The sequence below is a fragment of the Sus scrofa genome, chromosome 16, assembly GCF_054392235.1.
Source record: "Sus scrofa isolate SSC_HxYL_T2T_F1_AM1 chromosome 16, Sscrofa_HxYL_maternal_Yorkshire_Landrace_v2.0, whole genome shotgun sequence".
In the NCBI taxonomy this organism is placed as follows: Eukaryota; Metazoa; Chordata; class Mammalia; order Artiodactyla; family Suidae; genus Sus; species Sus scrofa.
This window is the reverse complement of record NC_139398.1, coordinates 75730638-75756998: the sequence shown is the minus strand read 5'-3', so window position 1 is coordinate 75756998 and position 26361 is coordinate 75730638. Positions and strand designations below refer to the sequence as shown.

Genomic DNA, 26361 nt, shown 5'->3' with positions numbered 1-26361 from the left:
AGAGCTCTGGCCAGTGTCCCAGCCTCTTGGCAATAGCCCAGTAAGCACTTCCCACTCTTCTAGTTTGGAAACAGTGTCCTGTCCCCTGTGGAGGGCAAAGGTGGCCCCTGCCAAGAGGCTCTGAAATGCACCAAGATCCCCTACCAAACATTCAAAGAGATAAAAGGGATCAGGCAGCAAAATGACTATGACAGGAACCAGGGCAGCTGGAATCTGGTCCTGCACGTCATCCCTTCACCATTACACAGGCAATCATAAACAGATTCCCCCTTCCATTCTCTGCAGGTGTGAAAATTAAATGAAACAGTATACTAAATTGCTTGGCATAAGTCCTGATCACAGGAAACAATTAATAGAAGCAGTTGTAAATTTAATTATTAGTAGTAGTACTGATAGTAGCAGTAGTAGATTATTCTCACCATAATCTCCCAAATTTTATTCCACTTTACTAATGAGGAAATTGGGCCCAGAGAGATTAAGCAACTTGCTCAAAATCCTTCTACTAAGAATCAGATCCACTGATAACAGCCAGCTAGCTACTGTAATGCATGGGGATTATTCTGGAAAGTCCTGTGAGAGTGTGTGGGAAGAATGGACAGTATCACTCAGCTCTATTCAGCTCCACACCCAGACAGGCACCCTTACTGTGGTTGTATGATGAATGGAACACCTCTGGACCTTTCTCCAAACCTTACATAGTCTCATCCTCAACCTCTGAAAACAGAGTCCCTGGGCTCTAACTGGCTCTGACTGGGTCAGAGTGTCCACCCCTAGAGCTGCAGGGGAGGGTCATCCTGGGTCTGAGAGGTCGGGGGCTTAGAGAACAGTCATGAGTACAAAGGGATATAGAATGGAGGCTATAGGCCCAAGCAAGATGTGTGTGTGTGTGTGTGTGCGTGCATGTGTGTGTGTGCATGTGTGTGTGTGAAGCTGAAAAACATTTGCCAAAATGTTTACAGAAGTGCTCTCTCTGGATAGTGGAATTAAAAAGCTGATTTCCCTTTTGTTTTCTAGACCTTTCCATAAAGTTACCATAAGCACATAGTTTGATGATTTTTAGAACTATTTTCTTTTTTTTTTTTTTTTTTGGTAGAGCATATCATCATTTATTCAATCCTTTTAGAAGCTATTTTCCTTTGCTTAGTGGTTAAATAATGCACATAATATATAGTTATATTAAGTGTATATACTTCTAAGAGTTTGAGACTGGATATTTGAGGCCTCAGTCCTGGTTCTGGCTCTGAGTGACCACAGTCATGTGCCTTGTCTGGCCTTGGTTCCAACATCTGTGAAATGAGGGGAGGGCCACACAACCTCTACAATCCCTTCCAGCTGTGATTCTCTCCCCTTCGGTGTACATACAGCAAGTAAAAAGGTATGAAACAGCTGGATCCTAAGAGCCTGCTTGAATATGAAGAGAATAGAGTTGACCCTTGAACAACCATTTATATATGTACATATAGGTGTGTATACATCTAAACATATATGTATGCATATATATTATTTTCTGTAATTGTTTCATAATAGAAATAAGTTCTGAATGAAAATGATACATTCATGGAATTGAAAAAGTTGAATATGTTCCTAGAGCCCCCAAGAGCACCCCTCCTCACTGGAGACCCCCTTACCTACTCCAGCCCTGAAAAATATCTCCCTCCTTTAGAGGAAAGAAAAATTAACATTACTGACTGGAGCTACTATGTGTCAGACCTAATATACAAAGTGTTAGGTATGATACACACAGTCTAATTTAAACTCATAGTGTGGGAGTTCCTGTTGTGGTACAGCGGAAATGAATCCAGCTGGTATCCATGAGTATGCAGGTTGAATCCCTGGCCTCGCTCAGTGAGTCAGGGATGCAGCGTTGACCTGAGCAGCGGTGTAGGTCACAGATGCGGCTCAGATACCATGTTGCTGTGGCTGTGGCATCAGCTGGCAACTGCAGCTCCGATTTGACCTCTAACCTGGGAACTTCCATATGCTACAGGTGCAGCCCTGAAAAGCAAAAATAAATAAATAAATAAACTCGTAGTGTGGTTGGCACAAATGGCAAGATTTCTTTTTTTTTTTTTTTTTTTTGCTTTTTAGGGCCTCACCTATATATGGAAGTCCCCATGCTAGGGGTCGAATCAGAGCTACAGCTGCTGGCCACAGCAATGCCAGATCCAAGCCATGTCTGAGACCTATAGCAGAGCTCATGGCAATGCTGGATCCTTAAGCCAATGAGTGAGGCTAGGGATCGAACCTGCATCCTCATGGATCCTAGTCAGGTTTGTTAACCCCCGAGCCTTGAAGGAAACTCCCAATGAGCTTTCATTTTCTATAGCTGAGTAATATTCCTGTGTGTGTGTGTGTGTGTTGTAGGTGTATACATATATCATATCTTTATCCATTCATCTGTCTGTGGACTCTTAGGTTGCTTCCATATCTTGCCTATTGTAAATAATGCTGCAATGAACTTTGGAATGCATATATCTTTTCTAATTACTGTTTTTGTTTTCTTTGGGTAAAAATCCAGAAGTTCAATTGTTGGATTACATGGCAGTTCTGTCTTTAATTTTTGAAGATCCTCCATTCTGTGCACCAATTTCCATTTCTACCAACAGTGTAAGAGGGTTCCCTCTTCTCTGCTTCCTTGCCAACATTTGTTATTTGTTGTCTTTATAATATGGAACAAAAGCAAAAATAAACACATGGGAGTATATCAAACCAAAAAGCTTTTGCACCTCAAAGAAACTATCAATAAAACAAAAAAATAGCCTACTGAATGGGAAAAGATATTTGCAAAAAAAAAAACCATCCAATAAGAGGTTAATATCCAAAATATACAGCAAACTCATACAAATCAACATCAAAAAACAAACAACTCAATTAAAACATGGGCAGAGGGCAGAGGAGCTAAATAGGTATTTTTCCAAAGAAGACATACAAATGGCCAACAAACAGAAGAAAATATGCTCACCATCACTAATCATCAGGGAAGTGCAGATTAAAACCACAGTGAGCTATAACCTCACACCTGCCAGAGAGCACTGGGATCTGGAGCAGAGGTTAGGGCTGAAAGGAAGCAGGGGTTGCATAGAGGAGAACAGATTTCCAACACAAAATTCACTGAGAAGATAGATTAAAGAAATAAACAGAGAGACAATCAAATAGAGCAAACTTTCTACACAATTTTGCCTACAAGAAGCGCCGGTTTTAGGGATGGGATTAGAGGTTGGCATCAAAAACCTGGGTCAAAAACAAGAACCCCCTGGAGTTCCCATCATGGCTCAGTGGAAACAAATCTGACTAGCAACCATGAGGATGCAGGTTCGATCCCTGGCCTCGCTCAGTGGGTTAAGGATCTGGCATTGCCATGAGCTGTGGTATAGGTCACAGACGTGGCTCAGATCCTACAGTGCTGTGGCTGTGGCATAGCCCAGCGGCTATAGCTCTGATTCAAGCCCTAGCCTGGGAACCTCCATATGCAACAGGTACAGCCCTAAAAAAGGACCAAAAAAGAGAGAACCCCCAAAAAAGTCTAAAAAGAGAAACCCCATCAAAGGGCACAAGTTTCACAAATTCTTCTTAATTTTGACTCTCGGTTAAGACTTTTATTCACTCATTCATTCTCTTATTCATCTAATAAATATTTATTGAACACATATGAGCCATCTAACAGTGTATTAGCCCCTGGGATGTGCAAAAAGAAACACCCTGCCTGCTCTCACTGAGCCTGAAGTCTAGGGAGGGAGAGGGCTATTGATCCAATAACCACAGGGAGGAGTGAGTAAACACAAGCCAGGGGGAATGCTCTGAGAACAGGGATATGGTTTTCTGAGAGCAGTCAGGAAAGGAACCTCACCTGGACTGAGATGGGGAGGGACAAGACTGTCTTCCCTGAGGAAGGAACTCTGGCTCGAGACTTGAAGAGCCACAGGCCCTTGACAAGGAGAATAAGCCACGGCAAGTGGAGGCCAATGTCATCTTTAATGGGTCCAACCAAGACAAGACTGGCAGTATTGGTAATCGTACAACCTAGGCTTAACACCTACACCTTCTGAGACATTCAGCCCACTCATTTGCACTTTCTGGGCCTCCACTTGATGATCTGCAAAATGGGGTGATGGACTAAAATGATGTTTCACAAAATGTGGCCTGCTGGGCTTCTGGAGTAGAATCCTTGGATTTCTTGCAAAAAAAAAAAAAACATAAATTCCTGGGCCTCACTTCAGACTTCCTGGATCAAACTATCTGGGACTAAGAGCCAAGAATCTGCATGTTAAGGCTCACTCAGGGGAATCTTATGCTGAGTAAAGTTTGAACATCGCTGGCTATGTAGGAAAACTTTTGTCTGCTAAATGACTCCCTGTTTCTTTCTGAATTCCTAGGTTCCCCATGGAGCAGCCGCAAGAAGAGGTAAAGCAGGCAGTCCTCAGGCTGAGCGAAGGAACATTCTCAAGTTTTTAGGTAACAACAAAGGTCTAAATATTTCTACCTGGAGCTGGTCTAACAGCCTTAGGGACAAGTTCCTCAGCTTGACTTGAGAGAAAACAGCTCCAGACCGAATAATTTTTTTCTTTTCACTTTCCACCCCTGGGATTTAATTGAAAATATGTATTCACTGAAGTCTGTTCCCTGCCCTTTTCCCTCCTTTTCTTCTTTCCTTCTCACGGAGCTGATTCTCTTTGCAGGATTGAGGGCTAGTGGACATTCACATGGGTCTCCCTTCCCTGCTTTCTTGGGCACGAACAGTCACCCTCTGACATGATGGTTTATAGTCTGTGGGCCTCTTTGGTCTGACAAACAGGAAAAATTCCTCTTGACACTAATTGTACCAGTGGCCAAGAATTACAGGCTGCAAGCTAGCTGCCCCAGCCCGCTGGACCAAGCAGGTTCCCTTCCCCTCTGCCCAGCAAGTTCCCAGGACCCGCCGCCCCCACACCGCACTCCCCAAGCCCACCAACACCCACTGGTGTTGGTCTCCAACCTAACCTTGAGTTCTCTATGTGAAGAGATATTTTCAGCAAGTCCTGGACTCTCTACATGAGGTACAGCCAATCTCACAAGTTGCTTCTCAAAGGCCAGATATATCGTTTCCTCCTACTTGATAGAACTCTTAGGTTAAAATGAGATCGTGCATGTAAAGCACAGAACACAAGCCCGGCACACCGTAAGCTCTCAACAGATGTTACTTAGTGTTCTTTCTATTATTGTTATTTTTCAAGCCACTCTTTGTTCATGGCTATTTATATCAGAAAAAAAAAGAAAGAAATCAATTATATCACCTGGCAAGAAAAGGGTTGAAAGTATCACCGAGACATCAACTAGGAAAATCTGTACCCAAATACTCCAGATACTGAGAAATCTGTTGTATGTGTTTAAGCTTATAAAAAAACATCAACAATAACGACCACGTTTTGAGGGCTTTGGAGATGCCAAAGTCTCATTCAATCCTTATAACAACTTGATGGGGTAAATACCATTAAAATCCCCATTTTACAAATAAACAGAAGCTTAAATAAATGAAGTAAAGTCACAAAGCTAGGAAGGGGCAGCAACTGGAATTTGATCTGATGTTTAATAAGCTACTTCCTTAGGTCTGACATATCTCCTGCTGTCTTTGGAGTCTACATCTACATTCTCTCTCTTCCATTCCACCCTCCCCCCTCTCTGACAACAGTTAGTTGCCGTCATAGGATCAATAACCTTTACAGTCCTTAAAGGCAATTATTGGATCAGGTCTCCTTCCCTTCCTCTTGGAAGAATTAAGGCTCAAGCCTGATACAAGACCTTGACCTCACTTGAGGTTCCCAGGGAGAGGTTAGAGAAGAGGTGTAATCCTCAGATCCAACCCAGGAGAAGGGCCTTTGTTTGCATTGTACAATAGGATACAAACCAAAACAATCTCTGCCTCTCTGCCCCGTGGCTCTGGCCTGCTGAGGTGCCCAGAAATTCCTGTCACTTTCTTTATCAGTGAGGTCAGCCTGCAGCCCAGCTTGGGTTACCTGAGAGGTGAAAAGTATCAGCTTTGAGTCAACCACTTCGGCTCTAATCCTGTCTCTGAATAATATTGAGCAAGTTAATTAATTGCTTGTATCCTCTGTTTCCGCACCTGTAAATTGGAGCCAACAGTGTCTTTCACCAGGTTTAGTTTGGAGTGATTAAGTGAGATAATGCCTATGAATTAGCTCAGCACATGCTTGGGGCATTAACTGCACTCATAGTTAAAACAGAGGAGGCAGTGCTTACCTCTGGTCGGAGAGCACTCCAAAGGATTGGGGTGATATTTGAAAGCCCTTCCAAGAACTCGGAATTCATACAATGGCGCTAACTGCCATTATCCCAGGTGCTCCTGTCTAGAACTTCCCACAAAATCTTCCACATACCCTACCCCTGAGCACTTACCAGGGCAGTCTCACAAGAGGCAGAAAACCAAGACTCCTCCTCCTACTCTCTTCATCTTTTCATGACTCCCAAGGCAACCTTCCAAATCCCTCTGTCTGGCGTCTAGTAAACAGTTGAGAAACGCTGGGCATTTCCTGTCCCGGCATTCCTCAGGACATGGTGGAGATGGGCAAAGAAAACTTGCCTCTTTCTCACACTCCTCCCTCCTTGCGGTGCCCATGGGGCCTGAAGTGACGTCACTATTTCCCAAGCATGCCCACCCCCATCCCAGGGTCCTACCCTGTCACCTCTGCCAGAGCAGGCAGAGATCACTCTACGACATCACTTCCTGGCCTTGCTCCCCAGGGGCTCAGCCTGTCCTCTCCAATGCTGGGCTCTAACGCTTTGTCCAGATACAATTTTTAGATGCCCCCAAGGAAGAAGGTTCCCACCACTTCCTTTAGACCTTTTTGAACTTGGTGGCCACCCCAAGTGAAAACCCCCCAGAAGGGGTTGGATGGTTTTGTTCGAAGAGCACAAAAGAGGAAGAAGAGGAAGGATAGAGAAACTTGAGATGCATGTCATGCATTTATGTGTTTCCTTATTTAACTCACATCACTGTTCAATGTCAGGCATGACTCTCTACATTCTCAGAGGGACATTCCTGTTATTCATCTTAAGACTGTGAACTCTGAGAAGACAAGAAAGGCCAGCGTCCATTCACTTTATTCAGTGCAAGTTCTGCTCCATGATGAATGGTAAAACACTGGATTAGTTCTGTTTCCCAAAAGTGAGAGTTTGCACCAAGATAGAGTGAGCAGGAGAGAGGCTCGGCAAACAAAAATAAGAAGTAAACAGGGTGGAAATCAATTGGTCAAGGGGCCCTGCCAGGAACTTGGCACTGAGGAAGCCCCTACGAGGAATTTAGGGAAACTGTGGAGTAAAACAACATATCCACAGCTCTCAGTAAGTTCTAGGGGCCAAAAAGTTAAAGAACCACTGGGAAGAGGTATCCCTTTTTCTTATGAAATTTGGAGCAGGGAGGAATAAGATTAATACACATAAAATTACAGAGGACATCACCATAATAATCTTGCCACTTTGGGCCAAGTGTTTTTTATGAGCCAGGTCCCAGCATAAGCATTACAGACTATAGCTCTCATAATTCTTGCAACCACCTATGTGTTGTGCATTATCTCAAAAAACAGAAAGCATTATCCCCAGGTCTCAGATGAAAAAAATGGAGGCCAAAAGAGTGTGTGTAGCTTGTCCAAGGTTACTCATCTGATCAGCCCAAGCTAAGATTCATACTTAGAGTCTGTGCCAGGCCTCAGAAATGGGTGACAGTGGTGGCAAAAAAGAGGCATGGAGTGAAGTCACATCTCCAGGCTATGGACCCTGATTCTGCCTTAGGTAAATCCCTTCCCCTTTCTAGGCCCTTGGGTCTCCACATGTGGTTAGACTAGATCAAGCGTCAACAAACATTTTCTATAAACGGCCAGAGAACACATGCTTTAGGCCTTGCAGAATAGCCATCTCTGTTGCAGCTGAACAACCCTGCCATCAGACCATAGACATACCCTAGACAATACCCAAATGAATGGGCGTAGCTGTTCTCTAATAAAACTTGTGTATACAAGAACAGGCACAAGGCTGGATCTGTCCCATGGAAATCTAGTTTGCTGACCCTGGACTAGATGGACTGGAGTCCATCTGATTCTAACATTTCAGATCTTGATTTTAGCAGTGGAGCCCAGAGGGGCCAATGTCTTGAAAAATCAGCTGTATGGCGCCTACTGCCACAACTTTGTTTCACCTTTGATGGTTGCAACAACTGTGGTTAGAAAGTAAACTCTCACCGTGGCACTACAAAGACAGCTCGGAAGTGTTTTTAGCCCCAGAAACACTCCGTCAGCAACCTGATACAGACAACTACATCTGTCTTGTGAAGAGCGTGGTGCAAACACAGTTGTGTGCTCACCTTCACACAGATTGCAACCCAAAGACCTTTTCTGGAGAAATTTGGGGGCCACCAAAGATTTCCAGACAAGCAATGGGCAAAGCCAGAGTTATTCAAGAAAACAGCATACGCTTCCCTTGGCCCTTAGTTCTGCAGCACTGCCTGTTGGTGTTAGAGACCGGTTACCTTGTCCTCCAGGAGAAGCTGCTGGGGCATGAAGGAGGAGGGACCCATTCTTTGTTCCAGACTCAGGAGGCTTTTCACACTCCATACTTTGGCTCTATAACACCCCAGCCCCCAATTCAGGGCTCCGGGCTCTCCCCAAATGTGTGTGCTCCTGACATGATTTCAGCCCCTGGATGACTTGGCAATTAATCTTCAACAGCCTACTGCAAAAGGCTTCTCTGAGCTCTCTCGCTTACAGGGAAATGCTATGCAACTGGAATTTCTGGGCTGGAGGAATCCTTGCTCACCAAAGATTGACAAATTATAATTTCCAGAGAGAAAAGCAAGTTTGCCCAGAGAGAGCTGAAATCCTTTGCTCCTGTAAACCTTCAACTTGCTGCCTGTGGAGGCAGAGGAAATGCTGCCACTGCAGCCACTATCTCCTGCTCAGAAGAAAAAGTGCTTCTCCTCTCTCCCACCTGGGCTATAGCAGTGGCGAAAATCCTCCTTCAAGTCTTCAGAAACCCTAGCGTATCTCATGAAGCAGAAGCCCCACACCTCCAATTCGTTTTTCAATTTTAGTCTCATTTACTGGGTGGTCTCTATTCCAGCTGTGCCACCTGCCAGCCCTGTGGCCTTGGGCAACCAGTCTGAGATTCAGTTTGCTCATCTCTACATTGTCAATAATAATAGCATCCACTTCACAGTATTGTTATCAGGATTAAATAAAAAAAATATACATAAGGCATTTGGGGCACAAGGCCTAGCATGTGGTAAGCACTTGATAACTCTTGGCTGATATTATCACTATTACTCTATGCCAGGCACTTTACACACATTGTCACATTTAATCCTCCCCTCAGCCCTTCAGGGAAGGGACTATTATGATTTTCATTTCAGATAAGGAAACCATAGCTCAGAATGGTTAAGTGACTGGCCCAAGGACACACAGCTAATAAGTTAGTCAAACTGAGACACAGACCCAAGGCTGTCAGATGTTAGTGTTCAGACTCTTCGTCCCTTTATCATCCTGCCCAAGGTCACGTTAGCAGCTGTTAAATGAGGAAAGCAGGATTACAGTCCAAGTCCGCTCTCAAATCCTCAGCAGGCCTGGCAGCAGTGCTGACCTGGGAGCCCAGAAAGCCTGACCCAAGGAGCTCCTCTGCAGAACCTTCCCGCCTGGACAGCTCTGCCACGCCGTCCCCTCCCTGACCTCTGCCTCGCTCGGGAACCTGATCACATTCTGTCTTCTGCTGTAATTTCCTTTAGGGCTAACACTGAACCTTCTGCTGCCTTTTTTTTTTTTAAATCTCAGTCTGGTACAGAGAGAAGGATGCAAGCTTTGGAGCCAGACAACAATGCTTTGAATACCAATGCTCTTTACTCCTTCAATGGGCTTGACCATGTCATAGAACCTTTCTGAACCTCAGTTTCCCCCTTTCTAAAATGGGGATAATTTCTACCTTGTACTGTTGTGAAGATGTAAGTACACACACACAGTACCTAGCACCATGCCTGCCACATTGTATGTACTCTCACCATCATCATCATCTCCCATGGCACCTAGATCAGTGCAAGGTTATTGTTTGGTTTAAATCACCTTTGATTTGTCCATAGCACCTAGCATGGTGCCTTACACAGAAGAGATGCTCCTGTATACAGCTAGTTGAATTGAAAACTGGAGAGAGCGAGAGAGGAAGTACCATGCAAAACTGCACCATCACAGGTGAGAGATCTCTTCCCACAAGTTCTCTAAGCAGATCTCTGAATCTCACAGCCTTGGTCTCCCCCAGGTCAAACCCAGTGACAGCTTCTCCTAGAGGGCTCACAGAAATGGGAGTTTGCAACATCAGAGGTTTCTAATGTAATCAGATGGATAATGAAAAGGTTCTTCTTCCCCAACTCTCAAGTGAGTCAGAGCTCTGTGCTTGGCTTTGCCCCAGGGAGTACCGAGAAAATGAAATATCGTTTGTATTGTCATGACACCTAAACAAATGGTCGATTCCACGGGTCAAATATCAGCCAGAGGAGTTAAGGAGCATCTTCAGTGAAGGGAGGAAAGGAGCAACAGGGAAAGGACCATAAGCAAGACGCTCAGTGGCATCCTGGTACGTGGCTCCTTTTAAGACTAGTAATACCTGTTTGCCTTATGGTGGGATGTTTGTTTTACTTTCATGAAAGATGCTGGTAAGTTACAACATGTCTAAAATCTACAAGGATTTTGAACCCCTCTATCTGGCTCAATAATCCTTTCCACATCCTGAGACCTGAATCAAGATGTAAGGTTTCAACTAGGTTAGAAACCATTCTCTTAAATAACAAGTATAAACCAAATCTGAGTCTCAGATTTGCTCTTTTTTTCCTGGCCTTTTGCCACCACAGAAAAATGTCAGATAGGCTGAGTTTTCTCATTGCAGCTGGTTACTGTGATTATGTAGACACAGCCTCCATAAATTCAATGGTGTGTTGCTGGCTGTTCAATAGCTGGTGAAATTAATGCCCAGGGAAGTGGGAAATGGGCCACCACAATCAAAATGTGGACTCGGAACTTGCTCTTCATTCTGCCCCACTCTTTCCCTCCCACATCACTGTCTTTGTGCCAATTGCCAGCTTTCTGCCAACTTCCTGGCATCCTCTTTCTCCTTCCACTCCCCCTTGGTAGTAAACCAGTTCAAGAGAAGTGCCATCATCCTCGACTTGAAGATATATGAGGATGGTGGGAGCTGAGTGTATGAGACCTCACTCCCCCGACCTTGGATGATGCGTGGCAGAAGGGGCAGCAAGGTTGCCTTTAGAGGCCACTTTATCCAGCAAAAGGAAGCCAACCACCTGGAACTAGAAGACGTCAAAATATCATCTGGCCCAACTCCTTCTTCCAGACAGATCAGTACATGAGCCACTCAGGACCAAGGACAATCTGTCCTCTTCATAAGAACCTCTGGCAGAGGGCTGCCCAAGTTGCCCCCATCTCACGCCCTACTGTGTAAGTCACAGTGGCTGCCATGTATGACCTCCCTCAGGGGCAGAGGAAGAGCACAGCTCTGTGGACCAGGGAAATGGATTTGAAAACCAGCTCTACATCTGACTGGGTATGGGAGCTTACCAATTCCCTCTGCTTCCTGGACCCCCTCCAGGATAGGAAGATGGGCAAGGGAGGGTTCTGCCAGCTCTTGAAGAGCTAAATCACAATAAACCTGTGACTCCCTTATTTTAAAATCTTCAAATACAATTTAAGCTGGTTTAATTGAAATTTTTAAAAGTATGCTTTCAGGCTTATCTCTACCACAAATTCCTTAATCTCAGGGAATTCCTTAAAATCATGTATGTTGTGCATTTGAGAGTCTGTAAATTTTGGTGGGAGAAGATTAAATCCTTAGGTTGTGATTTTGGTGGGAGAAGACTAAATCCTTAGGTTGTGAAGCTTAAATCCTTAGGTTGTATAATATTGTGTGTGTGTGTGTGTATGTGTATACATATATATATGTGTGTGTGTATAAAATAAGGAGTTTAAGGACCCACTTCTAGGATGAAAAGCTTAAATGTACATCACCCTGAGTGGCTTCCCAGTCCCCTACCCCTGAATATCAGATTATAGTGACTATCAAGGGCAGGAAGTAAGAAGCCCTAGATGAAGGATTTTGGATAGCAGTAAAAGAAGGTATCAGGCTTTGCTTTTCAATCTCCAGCTGTCACTGCCTATTGCTCTGCCATATCTCTATCAGCCGTATAACCCCAGGAGTGTACTAACTCTCTGAACCATGGTTTTCTCAACTCTCAATAGAGAACTGGTATGTTTCTCCTAAAGGTTGTCATGAAGAATTTCTTTAAAAAATTAATAAATGCTTGGCTATCAGTGGAAACTCACTAAGTGTGAGTTCCCACACAGAACTAGTAACTGCTCAGGTCCCAAAATTGACTATTTGGAAGACAGGTCCATCTATAACAATCAATCCACCCCTACCTCAGATGTATAATCACCATGGAAAATAGTACAGAGGTTCCTCAAAAACTTGAAAGTGGGACTACCATATGATCCAGAAATTCCACTTCTGGGTATATATTCAAAGCAAGTGAAAATAGGATTTGGAAGCGATATCTGCACTCCCATGTTCATTTGCTGAATTATTCACAATAGCCAAGATATAGAAACAACTTAAGCATCCATAAACTGATGGGTGGACAATGACGATGTGGTGTGTATATATACAGTGGAATATTAGTCAGCCAAGAGAAAGAAATAACTCCTGCCATTTGCAACAAGATAGAGGAGACTTTAGGGCATGACAATATGTAAAATAAATTAGACAAAGACAAATACTATATGATATCACTTATATGTGAAATCTAAAAAACAAAAAATTCATAGAAACAGAGTTAAGGTGTGGTCACCAGGGGTTGGGGAGAGGGCGTGGAGTGGGGAGATGTTTGTCAGAGGGTACAAACTTCCAGTTATAAGATGAATAAGTTCTGGGGCTCTAATGTACACTGTGTGATTGTACATATAATAGTGTATTATATACATGAAAGTTGATAAAAAGTATAGATCTTAAATGTTCCCACCACAAAGAGAAGTGGTATTTATGTGACTTGATGAGGGTATTGGCTAACACTATAATGGTAATCATTTTGCAATATATAAGTCTCTCAAATCAACACATTTTATGCCTTGAGCTCACACAATGTTATATGTCAGTTACATCTCAGTAAAGCTGGGGGTGGGAATTTACCCCCAACCTTGCTTCCGGGGGAAAAGTGTGACACCGCAGCTAAGTGCTCAACTTTGGATAGACCTGTAGTTGGAAATTCTCTCCTTGATGGTCATGTGGATTTAGGCAAAGAATTAAACTTCGCTCTATCTTGGTGTCCCCATAAATGAAAATGATTATAAGAATAGTCCTTCTTTCCGTGGGTAATGGGGAAAAAAAATGCGAGAAGTACTTAGCATGCTTTCTGGGATGGGGACATGACAACAGTTGGATAAATGTTAACTAACATAAGGCTCTCCCCCAGCATCTTTTGCCATACCTACTCTCCTAAGTACCATTCGGCCACCTTGGGGAGGTGGTGTCCCTATAGCTGAATGTCCAATATGGATATCAGGCAGAGAGGGGAAAAAAAATCAACAAATAATCCAAATCACCCAACTCTCTTCCCCACAAGCCCGAGGTCTCTTATCCCACCCCCACCCCGTCCCACCCCCAGATAGCCCACAGTTTGTCCTTCATTTCTTTGAGGTCTTGACTCAAACATCACTTCAGTGGCATCCCAAACACTTGTATAAAATTTCACATGCCCCCCCACACCATCCTGTCACCCCATCCTTGCTTTATTTTCTGTTACACCTGTCAGCAAAGGAATCTGTTTACTTTAAGGTTTGTTTCCTCCCACTGGAATATAAGTTCCCCCAGGGCAGGGATCTCTGTCTACCTGATTCAGTGGCTCTACCCACAGCCCCTAGAACAGACCCCAGGGCAGACAGCAGGCACCCAGTTAACACTGTGTTGAATGAATGAATGAGTGTCTGAGTGAGTGAATGAACGAATGACAAGAAGATTCTGAGTTTTAATTATGAGACCAGAGAGGTTTCGCAAGGATGGGGGTTGGTCTCGGATCTGACTCAAGTCCCTCTCACCTGCCTAACCTTGGAATTCTTCATCTTTTAGCTGCCACACAAGTTGCATAGGCCCCTATATCTGGGTGCTGACTCCAGGCGCCGTTCATTTAAAGGAAAGCACCGCCACCCTACTTTTGAAACTGCAGCCTGCATAGGAGTGAAAAGAGTCCCAGTGGGCCACCTCTGGGTGGGGGACAGGGGGATCCCCGCGCCCGGGTCACTCCTCCTCCCCACCCCTCCCACCGCCTCTTCCCCTCCCCCCACCGGCTTACCCTGGGGGCGGCGGGGGCGCAGCGGGCCTCCAGGCTGAGCCCGGTGGCGGCGGCGTCGAGGCTGCGGGCGCCTTCGCTGGACCCGCATTGCCCCCTAGTGCCGCGCGGAGTCAGGGCGCCGGGCTCCCCCGCCTGATGTCACCGCCGTGCAGTCAGCCCAGAGGCGGCTCATTGAAAGCAGACCCTCCTCGGCGCTGGCTGGGCGGAGGCGCAGCTGTCCGCAGACCCGCCACGGGCCGGGCAGAGCCGGGCGCCCCCTGCCCGGCTGCCCGCTCCTCCCCGCCGCTCCCCGCGAGCCCGGCCCGGCGCGCCTGACGTGGACCATTAAACTTGGAGCTGCCGCCTCGTCCCCTCTCTCCTCCTCCTCCCTCTGACAGGCGAACGAGCGGCTTGGTGCAGGCAGGAGACGTGCTGCCGGGCTGGCCTGCCCGGGGGAGATGACTTCTCGTCAGGAGGGCGCCTCTGGGAAGAAGACCACGGGGGAAGCAAAGTTTCAGGGCAGCTGAGGAGCCTTCGCCGCAGCCCTTCCGAGCCCTGTCACCCCCCTGGCTATGGAGGGCGGACTCTAAAATGAATCCCGATCTGGACACCGGCCACAACACATCAGCACCTGCCCACTGGGGAGAGTTGAAAAATGCCAACTTCACTGGCCCCAACCAGACCTCGAGCAACTCCACACTGCCCCAGCTGGACATCACCAGGGCCATCTCCGTGGGCCTGGTGCTGGGTGCCTTCATCCTCTTTGCCATCGTGGGCAACATCCTGGTCATCTTGTCTGTGGCCTGCAACCGTCACCTGCGGACGCCCACCAACTACTTCATCGTCAACCTGGCCATTGCCGACCTGCTGCTAAGCTTCACTGTGCTGCCCTTCTCAGCGGCCCTGGAGGTGCTGGGCTACTGGGTGCTGGGCCGAATCTTCTGTGACATCTGGGCGGCAGTGGACGTCCTGTGCTGTACAGCCTCCATCCTGAGCCTATGCGCCATCTCCATCGACCGCTACATTGGGGTGCGCTACTCTCTGCAATACCCCACTCTGGTCACCAGAAGGAAGGCCATCTTGGCGCTCCTCAGTGTCTGGGTCTTGTCTACGGTCATCTCCATTGGGCCTCTTCTTGGGTGGAAGGAGCCGGCACCAAACGATGACAAGGAGTGTGGGGTCACTGAAGAACCCTTCTATGCCCTCTTCTCCTCCCTGGGCTCCTTCTACATCCCTCTGGCGGTCATTCTGGTCATGTACTGCCGTGTCTACATCGTGGCCAAGAGGACCACCAAGAACCTGGAGGCTGGCGTCATGAAGGAGATGTCCAACTCTAAGGAGCTGACCTTGAGGATCCACTCCAAGAACTTTCACGAGGACACCCTCAGCAGTACGAAGGCCAAAGGCCACAACCCTAGGAGTTCCATAGCTGTCAAACTTTTTAAGTTTTCCCGGGAAAAGAAGGCGGCCAAGACCTTGGGCATTGTGGTCGGGATGTTCATCTTGTGCTGGCTACCCTTCTTCATCGCTCTCCCACTTGGTAAGTTGGAGCCTTGGCGGAAGGGAATTGGGCATTTTCAGATCTTGGGTTGATTGATGAGCTCACTAGAAAGTTTTTGTGGGATTTGGTTTTTCATGCAGCCTGTGTGTGTTTGGAGGCTGGGGACTGTTGCTTGTTCTGCAAAGGCTTTGCAGATTAGGTAGCTGGCTAAGAACCAACTCAGGTGTTAGTGGAACGTGCTAAGTATGGTACGAGTCACTTGAAATAGAACCACAGGAGGAAAATCTGGTATGTGGAATGACTCATTCAACAGCTTCAGTTTAATAATTAAAAAGGACACTGGACTTGAACATCACACTAGCATCATTTCAGTAGTAATGATGTGCCAGCTAAGGCAGCATCACTAATGCAGCATACAAAATAGTTTGTAGTTGCCGCAGACACGGCGTTTGGGAAGCAGGGAGGCAGCTCGTACACAGAAAGGCAGTTTTTCATTCAGCATCTTCAGGGCTCTTGCAGAGACCCAAGCTCCTCAAGAGCTTTGCAGAGGCTACGTTCTTCCCCTCCTCCCTTCGCCACTTGCTATCACCTCCATGCTCTCCCTTCACTAGGAGTTAATGAGAGCATTTTGCAGCCTCACAGCCCCAACCAGCCTTTCTCTAAAGCTTAAGATTTGAAAGAGAAGGAAGATAGCCAGAAGGTCACATATTCTCAGTTTTCTCCCAAAAATTTACCTAACTCTGGTGATTTATGGAATGCCTAGCGTTATAGTTGCCTCTCACATTTGGCTGCCAGACACCAAAACCTGCTAGTATGAAACTGAGCCCTTCCTCTCCCATAAAAATGTGCCCATTTTCTCTTTGGGGATCCTGCTAAGTGAGTTCCTTAAAAGGCTACCTGACCTCCTCTAAGGATGAAGCTGAGGTCTGGTTAGGAGGTAAACCTAGAAGGTTTAGGTAAACCTAACAAACTGTCCACATGGCTCAGGAAACACTTGCCCCTTCTCTGAGGTACTGATCTGCTTTGATTTCTTTGTCTTTCCCCGGGGGGACACTCTAGAAGATGAATGGATGGAGGTTTTCATGACAGAGTCATGTGCTGTGATATCAGAAGAGGCAATGGCTGCTGCATGCTGGGGACCACTAATGCTCAGTCACCCCAGGGGCTCCGTTAGAACTGAACATAACCCAATCCTCAAGTAACAAAAATCTTAAAGACACACTGCTTCCAAGAGAAAGAGGCAAATGGAAAGAGGGCAAACTGATGTCAGGAGTTTCCATCTAAAAATGATAAAGAAAAAAAAGCTGTTTAACCTACTCTCCATGTTGTCATTTCTGAGGCAATCTTGCAAACTAATGCCTTTCAGAAATATTTTCAGTGTGCTAAGTGGAAGGGTATGAAGCTCTACCCCTCAGCAGTGATCACATCCCACTGCACAGAAGCTTTCTTTTCTTTTCCAAGGTCTCTGGACCCTTTTGCAGGTTGGTTGGGATAGAGTAGAACTGTTCAAACTGCATTGGACCATGCAAAGATTATGGTTATACATAGAGGTGATTTGGCCCCTAATTAGCTATGTGACCTTGGGCAAATGATAGCTCCTCTGTGAGCCTCAGTTTCTTCATCTGCAAAATAGGACTAATTACTCTTTGCTCCGTGGGGTTTGCGCTAGGGCATGGGAAGGTCTTAATACAGTGTCTGGTACAGAACACAATGAAAGTTAGCTCTTAGTACTACAAATCAAACCCCAGTCACCCTGCAGCCATAACTGTGTTTTTTCTCCTTTATTCATTTGCCCATCTCACACCTGTTGTTATAGGCTTATAAGGGAACTAGATTTTTTTCCTTTCTTCCTCTTTTCTTGAGCCTCAGCCTGCATCCTCAAGAGGGGGACAAGGCTGCAGAAGGATGCAGGAATGGATCAAAGGTGCAGGCTTTCACCTTCAAGGGCAGGGAAAACAGATGAGGAGGCTGCCAGCATGTTGAAATGGAAGGAGCACTGCTCAGAGTCAGGAGCAATAGAGTTTGCATATGAGCTGTGCCATCAATTAGCTCTGTGAACCTAGGTTTGTTGCTTTGCCTTTCTGGGCTTCAGATCTCACTTCCAGGGAAAGAGGGCTCTCAAACTTTAATAAGGATCAGAATCATTTGGGAGCTAGATACAAATTCAGCTTCTGTGGCCTAATACACAGAGAATCCGATTCAGTAAATTGGAGGATTCCCAGGAATCATGTGTTTAGCCCACCAGGTGATTCTGAGCAGGTAATGGACAGACCAGATTTTGAGAAGCACTGGCCAGAGGAACTCTCCGTTCCCTTCAGGCTCCAGCCTCCGATACCAAGATTTTTAAATGCTACAAAGATTAGCGCTTCTCCAGCCACTCAGTGGTGCAGGACCATGTGGCTTCTCTCTGGGTCCCTCTCTTCACACCCACCCTCAGTTTCTTCTCACTTACTCTATTTCCATTTCCCCCCTTTCTGTCTATGCCTTTCTGAGATCTTGTCTTCCTAACATCTGGGGTTCTGGGTTTCCACACCATAGAAAGCGAGACATTTCTTGCCATCCTGATGCTATCAGGGTTTGTTTCTCTTCTCCTTGCCATGAAAACTTTCTGACCAACCATTATCTTCCAGAGATTCTCCCAGTGTGGTCTCCCTGAGCTCACTCCATCCACAGAAAGGGTTCTTCTGCAAACCCAACCCTTGGCATAAGGAGTATGGACTTCTGGCCTTGAGCGCGAGATGGACTCCAAAGTTACTCAAGAGTTTCAAACAGAGAAGGTGCTTAATTAACATCTTCTTAGTAATTTAGAAGAAGCATCTGAACAGAATGGAGAAGTGGGCTTCCACTTCCTCTGAGTTCAAATAATACCCAAATAAAAGTAGCATGATTAGAACAAAAACCCCTTTGAAATCTGAAGCAGGTTCCAAATTCTAAATTTTCCATGAAAGCCTTTTCACTCAGAAGGGGAGAAAGCAGATCTGGGGGAAGAGAGTGGTTGGCAAACATAGAAGCCCAAGTAGGAGTAGCTTCCAGTTGGCGATAGACTTTCAGGTGCCTGGATGGCACGAGATCTCCATTACTGTGTTTGTCTTCTCCATGGGAGAGAAGGGTTGGGATTCCTTCTGGGGAGAAGAGAAAATAGCCTTGCCCTCTACAGGGTCCTGGTCAGGGGCCCCATTTGTTTTCCTTCCTCCCTTATTTTTATTTTTAGGAGCAATTTGGGGCTGCCTGCAGAGCCAGGCTTCATCTCCTTCAGAGCCCGCCCACCTGTAACACCCTCCCTACCTCCTCCTCACCCTTCCCCTGTGGCCTCAGACCAAGTCGGGCCAGGGACCAGCTCTCACTTACTCAGGAGCAGGGATAGATCCACCAAACAAGGACCTCTTTATTCAGCCCCTGGAATCAGGCCATGAAGGGACAGGAAATAATTGGAATATAATATAGCAGCATTTCTCCTTGATGGGCCATGTGCAAGATGTCCAAGGAATCTTCAGCTGTCCTGCATTATAATGAAAGCCAACTCCCACCCGCCTGAGGAAGGCCTGGTCAGGGTCTCAAGAAGTGGCCAGGCTACTGAGGGATGTTCATTGCATTGGGGAGGGTTGCGGGTAGCAGGAAATGCTGGGCAGCCAACTGGAAGCTGGGCTTAGTGCGTTGTTTAGAAAACACTGGAACCTTGCCTCGATCCAAATCTTTCTTCCGTCTTTTAAAATGCTGAAAGGCACCAGGAAGCCATTATTGCGCTAACTGCTTTCCCCTCCAAATAAATGAAGGTCAATTTCAAAGAAACGGTTGTGCTCTCTATAGTACTGGAACCAAATAGGAATCCCTCTCTCCATTGATTTGTTTCTCCAGTCCGCTCATTCAAATTAGGGCTGATGAATTTCCACCTCCCACAAGAGCACAAGGGAGGGTAAGGGTCTCAAAGATGACTCAGGACAGAGCCATCCCCACAAACACACATACTAATCCTCCAGTTCTAAGGTTTCAAAACACAGGGATATGAATTGTTCCCAAGGAAAACAGTTGGTTTGAATGAGGGGAAATTTTACATACAGGGAATCCTTCCTAGAAGAGAGACCTCTTATTACAGGAGAATACATCCTACCATTTATGAAATCATTAAGGAAGACTTCCTAAAGCATCTACTGTGTGCTAGACATTGTACTAATCACCGGGTTGTTGACCCAAAGCAAACATGGGCCCTGCCTGCAGGAGGCTGACGGCCTAATAAGATCATATTATCATGGAGCACATACTATGTGCCAGACATTCTGCTAGGCCCTCTGCAGACATTATCTCACTAATCCTGACAGCTACCCTGACAACTCCCGAGTAATTGCTCCTTCTCAGCAAATGAACATACCAAAGCTCAGAGAGGTTAGACTTCTTGCTCTAGGTCGCACAGCAAGTAAATGAGACAAGAATTGAATCCAGGTCTGTCAGAACTGCCGCTTACCTGTCCCCTGCGCAAAGGAGATGTCTGACCTTTTTGCTTTCTGGTCCCAACCTGCTCACATAGCAGGTGTTCTCCAGAAACCCCAAAGCCATGTCAAAAGCTGATTATTCTACTTCTGTTACAAAACCCTGTCTTTCTTCCACTCCCCACTCACCCCTGAAAAAAAGATTTACTCATAAAATATCAGGGAAAGTCATTCACATTCTAGCTCAGGGCTAGACTTTCTCCACAACCTCCTGCACTGTATATCTTGGGTCTCTCAAGATTTGGCATGTAACTGAGTGCAGAACTTATCAGTTAAGAGGCCTTGGGTTTGTCATTCTCTCCAGGTGTGAAAATGAAATAGGGAGTTCCCGCTGTAGCTCAGCAGGTTGCAAACCCAGCTAATATCCATGAAGACGCCGGTTCCATCCCCAGCCTCGCTCAGTGGGTTAAGATCTGGTGTTGCCGTGAGCTGTGGTGTAGGTTGCAGACATGGCTCAGATCTGGCTTTGCTGTGGCTGCAGTGTGGGCCAGCAGCTGCAGCTCTGATTCGACCCCTAGCCTGGGAACATTCACATGCCACAGGTGCCGCCCTAAATAAATAAATAAAATAAAAAATAAATAGATAATACTACTTACCTGTTAATGTTGGTTATGAAAATTAAAAATTAAAACTAAATCAGGAAAAGCACATACCAGTTGTTCTTCCAAAGCTCACTAGTAATAAAGTTAAACATATTCATTACTATCAAAAAAGATTGGGCATTTAGTCACCCCCGCTAGGAAGAAAAAGTGGGACCTTGCCCTTCATCTAGAGACCTAGCTCCACATCATTAGTCATTCGCTTATTCATTCACTGATAAGTATGTATTTATTGGAAGCCTACTAGGTCCAGGCATTGTGCTGGCGATTGAGTTGTGAGCAAAGCAACTATGCTGCTTGTTCTCATAGAATTTAGTTCTGGTGGGAACACAGGTAATTTGAAAAATACACAAATGCAAATAAACATAAAGACAAGTTATGGTAAGTGGCTTGAAGTGGTGTGCTTGTATGGGAAGTATACCTCAGTATATCACAGGGGTCCCTGAGTGGCATTTAGGCAGAACTCTAAACAGTTTGGAGGAATTAATTCAGTGAAGGAGACGGGCTGAAGAAGAGATCTCCAGGCAGAAGGAAGGGCCTACCTGAATGTCCTGAGGCAGGAGCTGGTGGGGCACTAACAGCCTGGAGAATAGAGGGGAGGCAGGTGCAAGCTGAGGCTAGAGGTGTGGGCAGAAACCAGGCCATGCAGGGGCTTTTAAGGGGCTTTTAAAATCCTTAGTCTAAATTAAGGATTTTAGATTTTATCATAAATTGCATTGGCCTCTACCAAAGAGTTTGAAGCAGACAAGAGGTGCAGTCTGAATTATGTGTTTAAAAGATGACTGGGGCAGCTATATGGAGCATAGATCAATGCTGGGGAAGTTAGAAGAACATAACCCCAGGGAGAGCTGGTGGTAATTTAGATCAGGCTGGAGATGGAGAGAAGTAGATAGACTCAAGGACTTGGAGATGGGTTGGTTATGATAGAGGAGGGTTAGTGAGAGCAAGAGATGTATCTGGAAGAGCCCTGAGGTAACTGGGTGAAACACAACCAAGAGGATTCCTCCCAGGAGATTCTGCAGACACCATTCATCAAGACTCACGAGATACCATGCTAAGAACAATATGCCAGATATTCTTTTTCTTTTTTTTTTTTTTCTTTTTAGGGCCACACTTGCAGTATATGGAAGTTCCCAAGCTAAGGGTTGAATTGGAGCTGCAGCTGCCAGCCACAGCAACACCAGCTCCGAGCCGCATCTGCGACCTACACCACAGCTCATGGCACTGCCGGATCCTTAACCCACTAAGCAAGGCCAGGGATCACACCCGCATCCTCATGGATACTGGTTGGGTTTATTACCACTAAGCCACAATAGGAACTCCTGTGCCAGTACTCTTTGAGTCGAATAGACAATATGTCCCAACCCAAAGCCAGGAGCCGTGACCATCAGCAAACCCATATGCTCATTAGAAACATCTGGTTGGGGGAAGTGGTGGTTGCTGTTTTCAAAAGCATAGATTCTTAGGCTCCACCACAGACCTTTTGTATCAGAATCTCTCATGATGGGGCAATGAATCTCAATTTTTAGCAAGTTCCCACAGGCAATTATGCCACCAGCATAACACCTATCTTACCCATGCCTGGGAACCTGGAATGAACACCCCATGGAGAGCCAAGAAAATTTAGTTAAGCTTCCCCCAATGCAGCCAGAAGCATCCTCAATCCTGCCCAGTCCTTCAGTCTGCATGAAGGAAGGCAGAAGATTATTAGGAGGGAAGATGAATTCTTCAAACTAGAGCCTCCCTGGAGAAGGGGAGGAGATGAACACTGTGGAAGCAGGTCTTCAATGTTGCAGGTACACTGCTCAACACTGAATGTTCAGCACAGCCCCTCTGCAGAGCCAGCATCATCACCCTGTGTCTAGAGTTCAGAGAGGTTTGGCAGATTGCCCAAGGTCACACAGCTAGTAAATGATGGAGTCTATTGGAATCCACATTTGGCATTCAGTAAGCATTGTTATATTATTTTTGTTGTTACTATAGTTCTTCGAGACATTTGTCTGAGGTCTGGTGCCCATGGGTGATAAAATTTTTACTGGCTTGTGATAAAATGAAAAAAAAAGTTAGGAAATTGTGTATTTTTCCAAATGTATTCAATATAAATGACTTTTCTTTTATTCTAAAGACTATGTCCTATCTATTTTGGGACACTGAAATAACATTTCTTTAATGGAATGATAGTAATAAGCGGTGGTGATAGTCATTGTGTGAGTGTGTGTGTGTGTGTGTGTGTGTGTGTGTGTGTGCATGTACAGCATTCTACTTGGCAGAATAGTAACCCTATGTCTATACTCACCAAAAATTTTTTTTGAAATTTTACTATAAACCTCTTAAAGTCTTGGAATCACAGGAGGCACCATGATAGTTAGACATAATAAATAATTGTGAGAGAAAGCAGGAAGAAAGGGGAAGGGTGATTTATCCTCTCAGTGATGGATCCGTGAATTAGCCTCAGCTTTGCCACGAGATTCAAAAGCTTAGAGCAGAGGGGCAGAGAGGGGGAAGGATGATGTGTAAAGGGTCATGCCTGTCAGGGATGATAGGATGGGGGCCATTTGTGGAAGCGCCCAGTCCCGCTGGGGTGAGATGCCAGCTGGTTGGGTGTGTGTGGCTGCAGTGCGTTACAGATGGGCCTATTAAGATCTGTAGTGCAAGAGATGCCTTTACCTGAGTACGTGTGGCTCATAAAAATAATGGATGGCCGCCAGGCCACACTTGGAAATTGCTTTCTCCCATAGCTGTGGGATGTTTCCGCAGTCACTGTGCTCCCCAACCAGGTCTGATAATAATAATACTAATAGCTACCATTTATTAGGTCTTGCCATGTGCCTGGCTTATGCAGGGCTAAGGGTGCTTTCTCTGAGTTCTCTCATTCACTCTTCTCTAGAGGCTTATATAGTGGACACTATTGTTGTCCCCATTTTACAGATGAGGAAACTGAAGTTCAGAGAGATTGAGTAGTTTGCTTCAGGCCCCCCAGCTTATTAGTGACAGAACCTGTATTCACATGTGGACCATCAGATAAGGCTGAAGCGTTCATGATCAAGAGTACCTTAGGTGTGGGGCCCTAAGCTCTGATTTATGGAAGCCCAAAAAGCCTAGGGAAACCAGAGTCTTATTCTGAAAAAGTGGAAAGGAAGAGCAAGTGGCTGCCTATTATTCAGCAGCCAAGCGGCACCGTATCCTGGTGAGAGCATAAAGAATATAAAAGTAATTGGGTCTTTCCCCGAGCAAACAAAGTCAAAATTTCTCTTTTATTATGGGTGCTTTAGACTTTTTTTAGCTTCACAACTTATTATTGGTATTACCTTATACCTTTAAGTCTTTTATCAAATTTGGACTTTGGGGTTAAACACATAACATTTAGAAGACTTTTTCACAGCTTAATTTCTGGCTGCATACATTTCCGAACTTGATTCTCCTCTGCTCCACATAAGCATGGTCTCAGCACCACAGGACTCTGTCCTGTCTTGGATCGGCCTCTGGTCCTACCTCTTGATGTCTGTCACAAGGCTGGCATCGGGGACAAGAGAGTATTTCTAGAAGCTGTTTTTCCACTTTGCAGTAACCCTGGCTAGTGATGACCTAGCTATACAGAAAGAAAAGTCTGCACACCATTCATGCATATTCAGCAGAACTCCAGAAAAATGTATCTTATCTCTTAGCTAGTTCCCCAAAATCCCATGGCCCCTGTACTAACACCTACATGAAGGAAACTATGACGGAAGGAAATCTGGGTGAGAATAGATAGCGGACCTTACCAGTTGCAGGTGATAGATCTTGCTTGTTAAAACTTTACAATATCATGCAACTTGGAGGAGACATACTGAGGTCCCTCCCAGGGCCTTGGGGGGTCTCATGATAAGAGTTGCCCTGAGGTTAAGTAAGTACCTGTGGTCCATCCCAAACACTGCAGGATGGCTCTCTAGCAACCTCATAACTGATGGACTTCTGTGTGAACTTCATGTCCGCAGTGACCGTGCCTTTCCTCTTTGCCTAACGCGGGTGCTAGGAGTGTACTCTAACTCAAACCACTTGCTGTTTGGCCAAATAGCCATTGCATTTTCCCTCCCCTAACTGTTTGCTCATAGTGTTCCCTCTAGCAGGAATGCTCTTCCTCTACCCTCTGAATATCCACATGCTGCCTACCTGTAGACCCCCAGATTTGTGATACCTCTCTTAGTCAGTCTTTCCTGGTCCCCACCTCTTTTCCTGGCAGTGGTGGCTGCCTTTATATCTTGTGTATAGTGCTTGTCACATGTGTTCATGGGGATCAGGCCTGATGGGCACATCTTTAGCAGTGTTACCAGGCTGCAAACCTCTGGGGGAAAGGGTCTGGGTTTCACTCACCTTCCTGTTCTCCATGCCCAGAGGTGAGTACCTACTACCTCCCAATAAAAATAGCAGTTACAGCTGTGATTCGTACCATATTGCCAGACTTCCTCTACCATTTGAACCTCCCAATGGGCTATCAGGTAAATATTAATGTTCTGCTCCTTCTATAAATAAGGAAAGGGGCTTCAAGATTAGGCGACGTGTCCCATTCGTTGAAACTACCACAAGCACGTTGATAGGAAACTGTCTTAACTGCAGTTATGAAACCAAAATGCCAATATAGGCCTGGTCAGGGGGCCAGTGAAGAAGGACTGCATAGGTGAATACCAGAACAGACACAAGGGAAACGCTTGAAAACTGGACAGCATCTTCATTCTTTATAAAAGTTGCCATTCCACCTGCCTTTAGAGGAAACCTGTCTATTGCCATTTGGTCCCCACTTCCCCTCACCGTATCAACCCTTGTTACCTCCTTCTCTCCTCTGGGAGGGATGTGATCAGAGCAGGCCCCCACAGAAGTAGGAAAAGAGGAAACGATTTCGATGACTTTATAGCAGAGCCTGATCTAGACCTTTTAGAAAGGCCCGAGGTACTGAGAAGTGAACTCTGCCCCCACCTCCAAATATAATTCTAGATTTTCTCTCTTTCTCTCTCTCTCTCTTTCTCACACACATACACAGCCCTAAAATAAATGGAAGACCAACATTTTGATTTATCCCATGAAGTCTACTTTGGTTTCTTTAATATCAAAGAATATCCCCCCCAAAAAAGTGAAGGTGCCCAGCTTTGCTAATGCTCTAAAGATATGTTTGGTCTATTTGTGAGTAATATCACATCACTCTATAATGGGGCGATGAGACACCCCACTTTGCCTGAGCCAGTCTCCACTTATGTCTGTTACTAAAGGCACCATGATGATTATTATAACCCCCACTTATTCTCAAAAGTGTCTCAATTTGAATGATGAAAGCGCCTCGATATTTTAACTCCCAGAATAAGAATGTTTACAGTGGCATATTCAATAGTGCCTTGGTTTCACTGAGGAGCCTGAGATGCGGGAGGAGAGAGAGTCTGGTACCCAAGG

The 26361-nt window shown here is 45.6% G+C and overlaps 1 protein-coding gene and 1 long non-coding RNA gene across 4 annotated transcripts in view; one reads left to right on the top strand and one right to left on the bottom strand.

The window, feature by feature from the left end:
- The window catches only part of LOC106506544 (uncharacterized), a 143206-nt gene extending 128599 nt beyond the window's left edge, over nt 1-14607 (bottom strand). Inside the window, exon 1 of one of the 3 annotated variants that reach the window (XR_014830945.1) lies at nt 14381-14607. This is a non-coding gene — a long non-coding RNA (uncharacterized LOC106506544). Of the gene's footprint in view, nt 1-6390; nt 6484-14380 lie in introns of those variants that run through there. The other 2 variants (XR_014830947.1, XR_014830948.1) reach the window with 2 other exon arrangements.
- Nucleotides 14531-26361, top strand: part of ADRA1B (adrenoceptor alpha 1B) — a 53038-nt gene continuing 41207 nt past the window's right edge. The window contains exon 1 of the mRNA XM_013984885.3: nt 14531-15899. Coding sequence (XP_013840339.1) covers nt 14951-15899 — 949 coding nt within the window. The 5' untranslated portion in view covers nt 14531-14950. The remainder of the gene's footprint in view (nt 15900-26361) is intronic.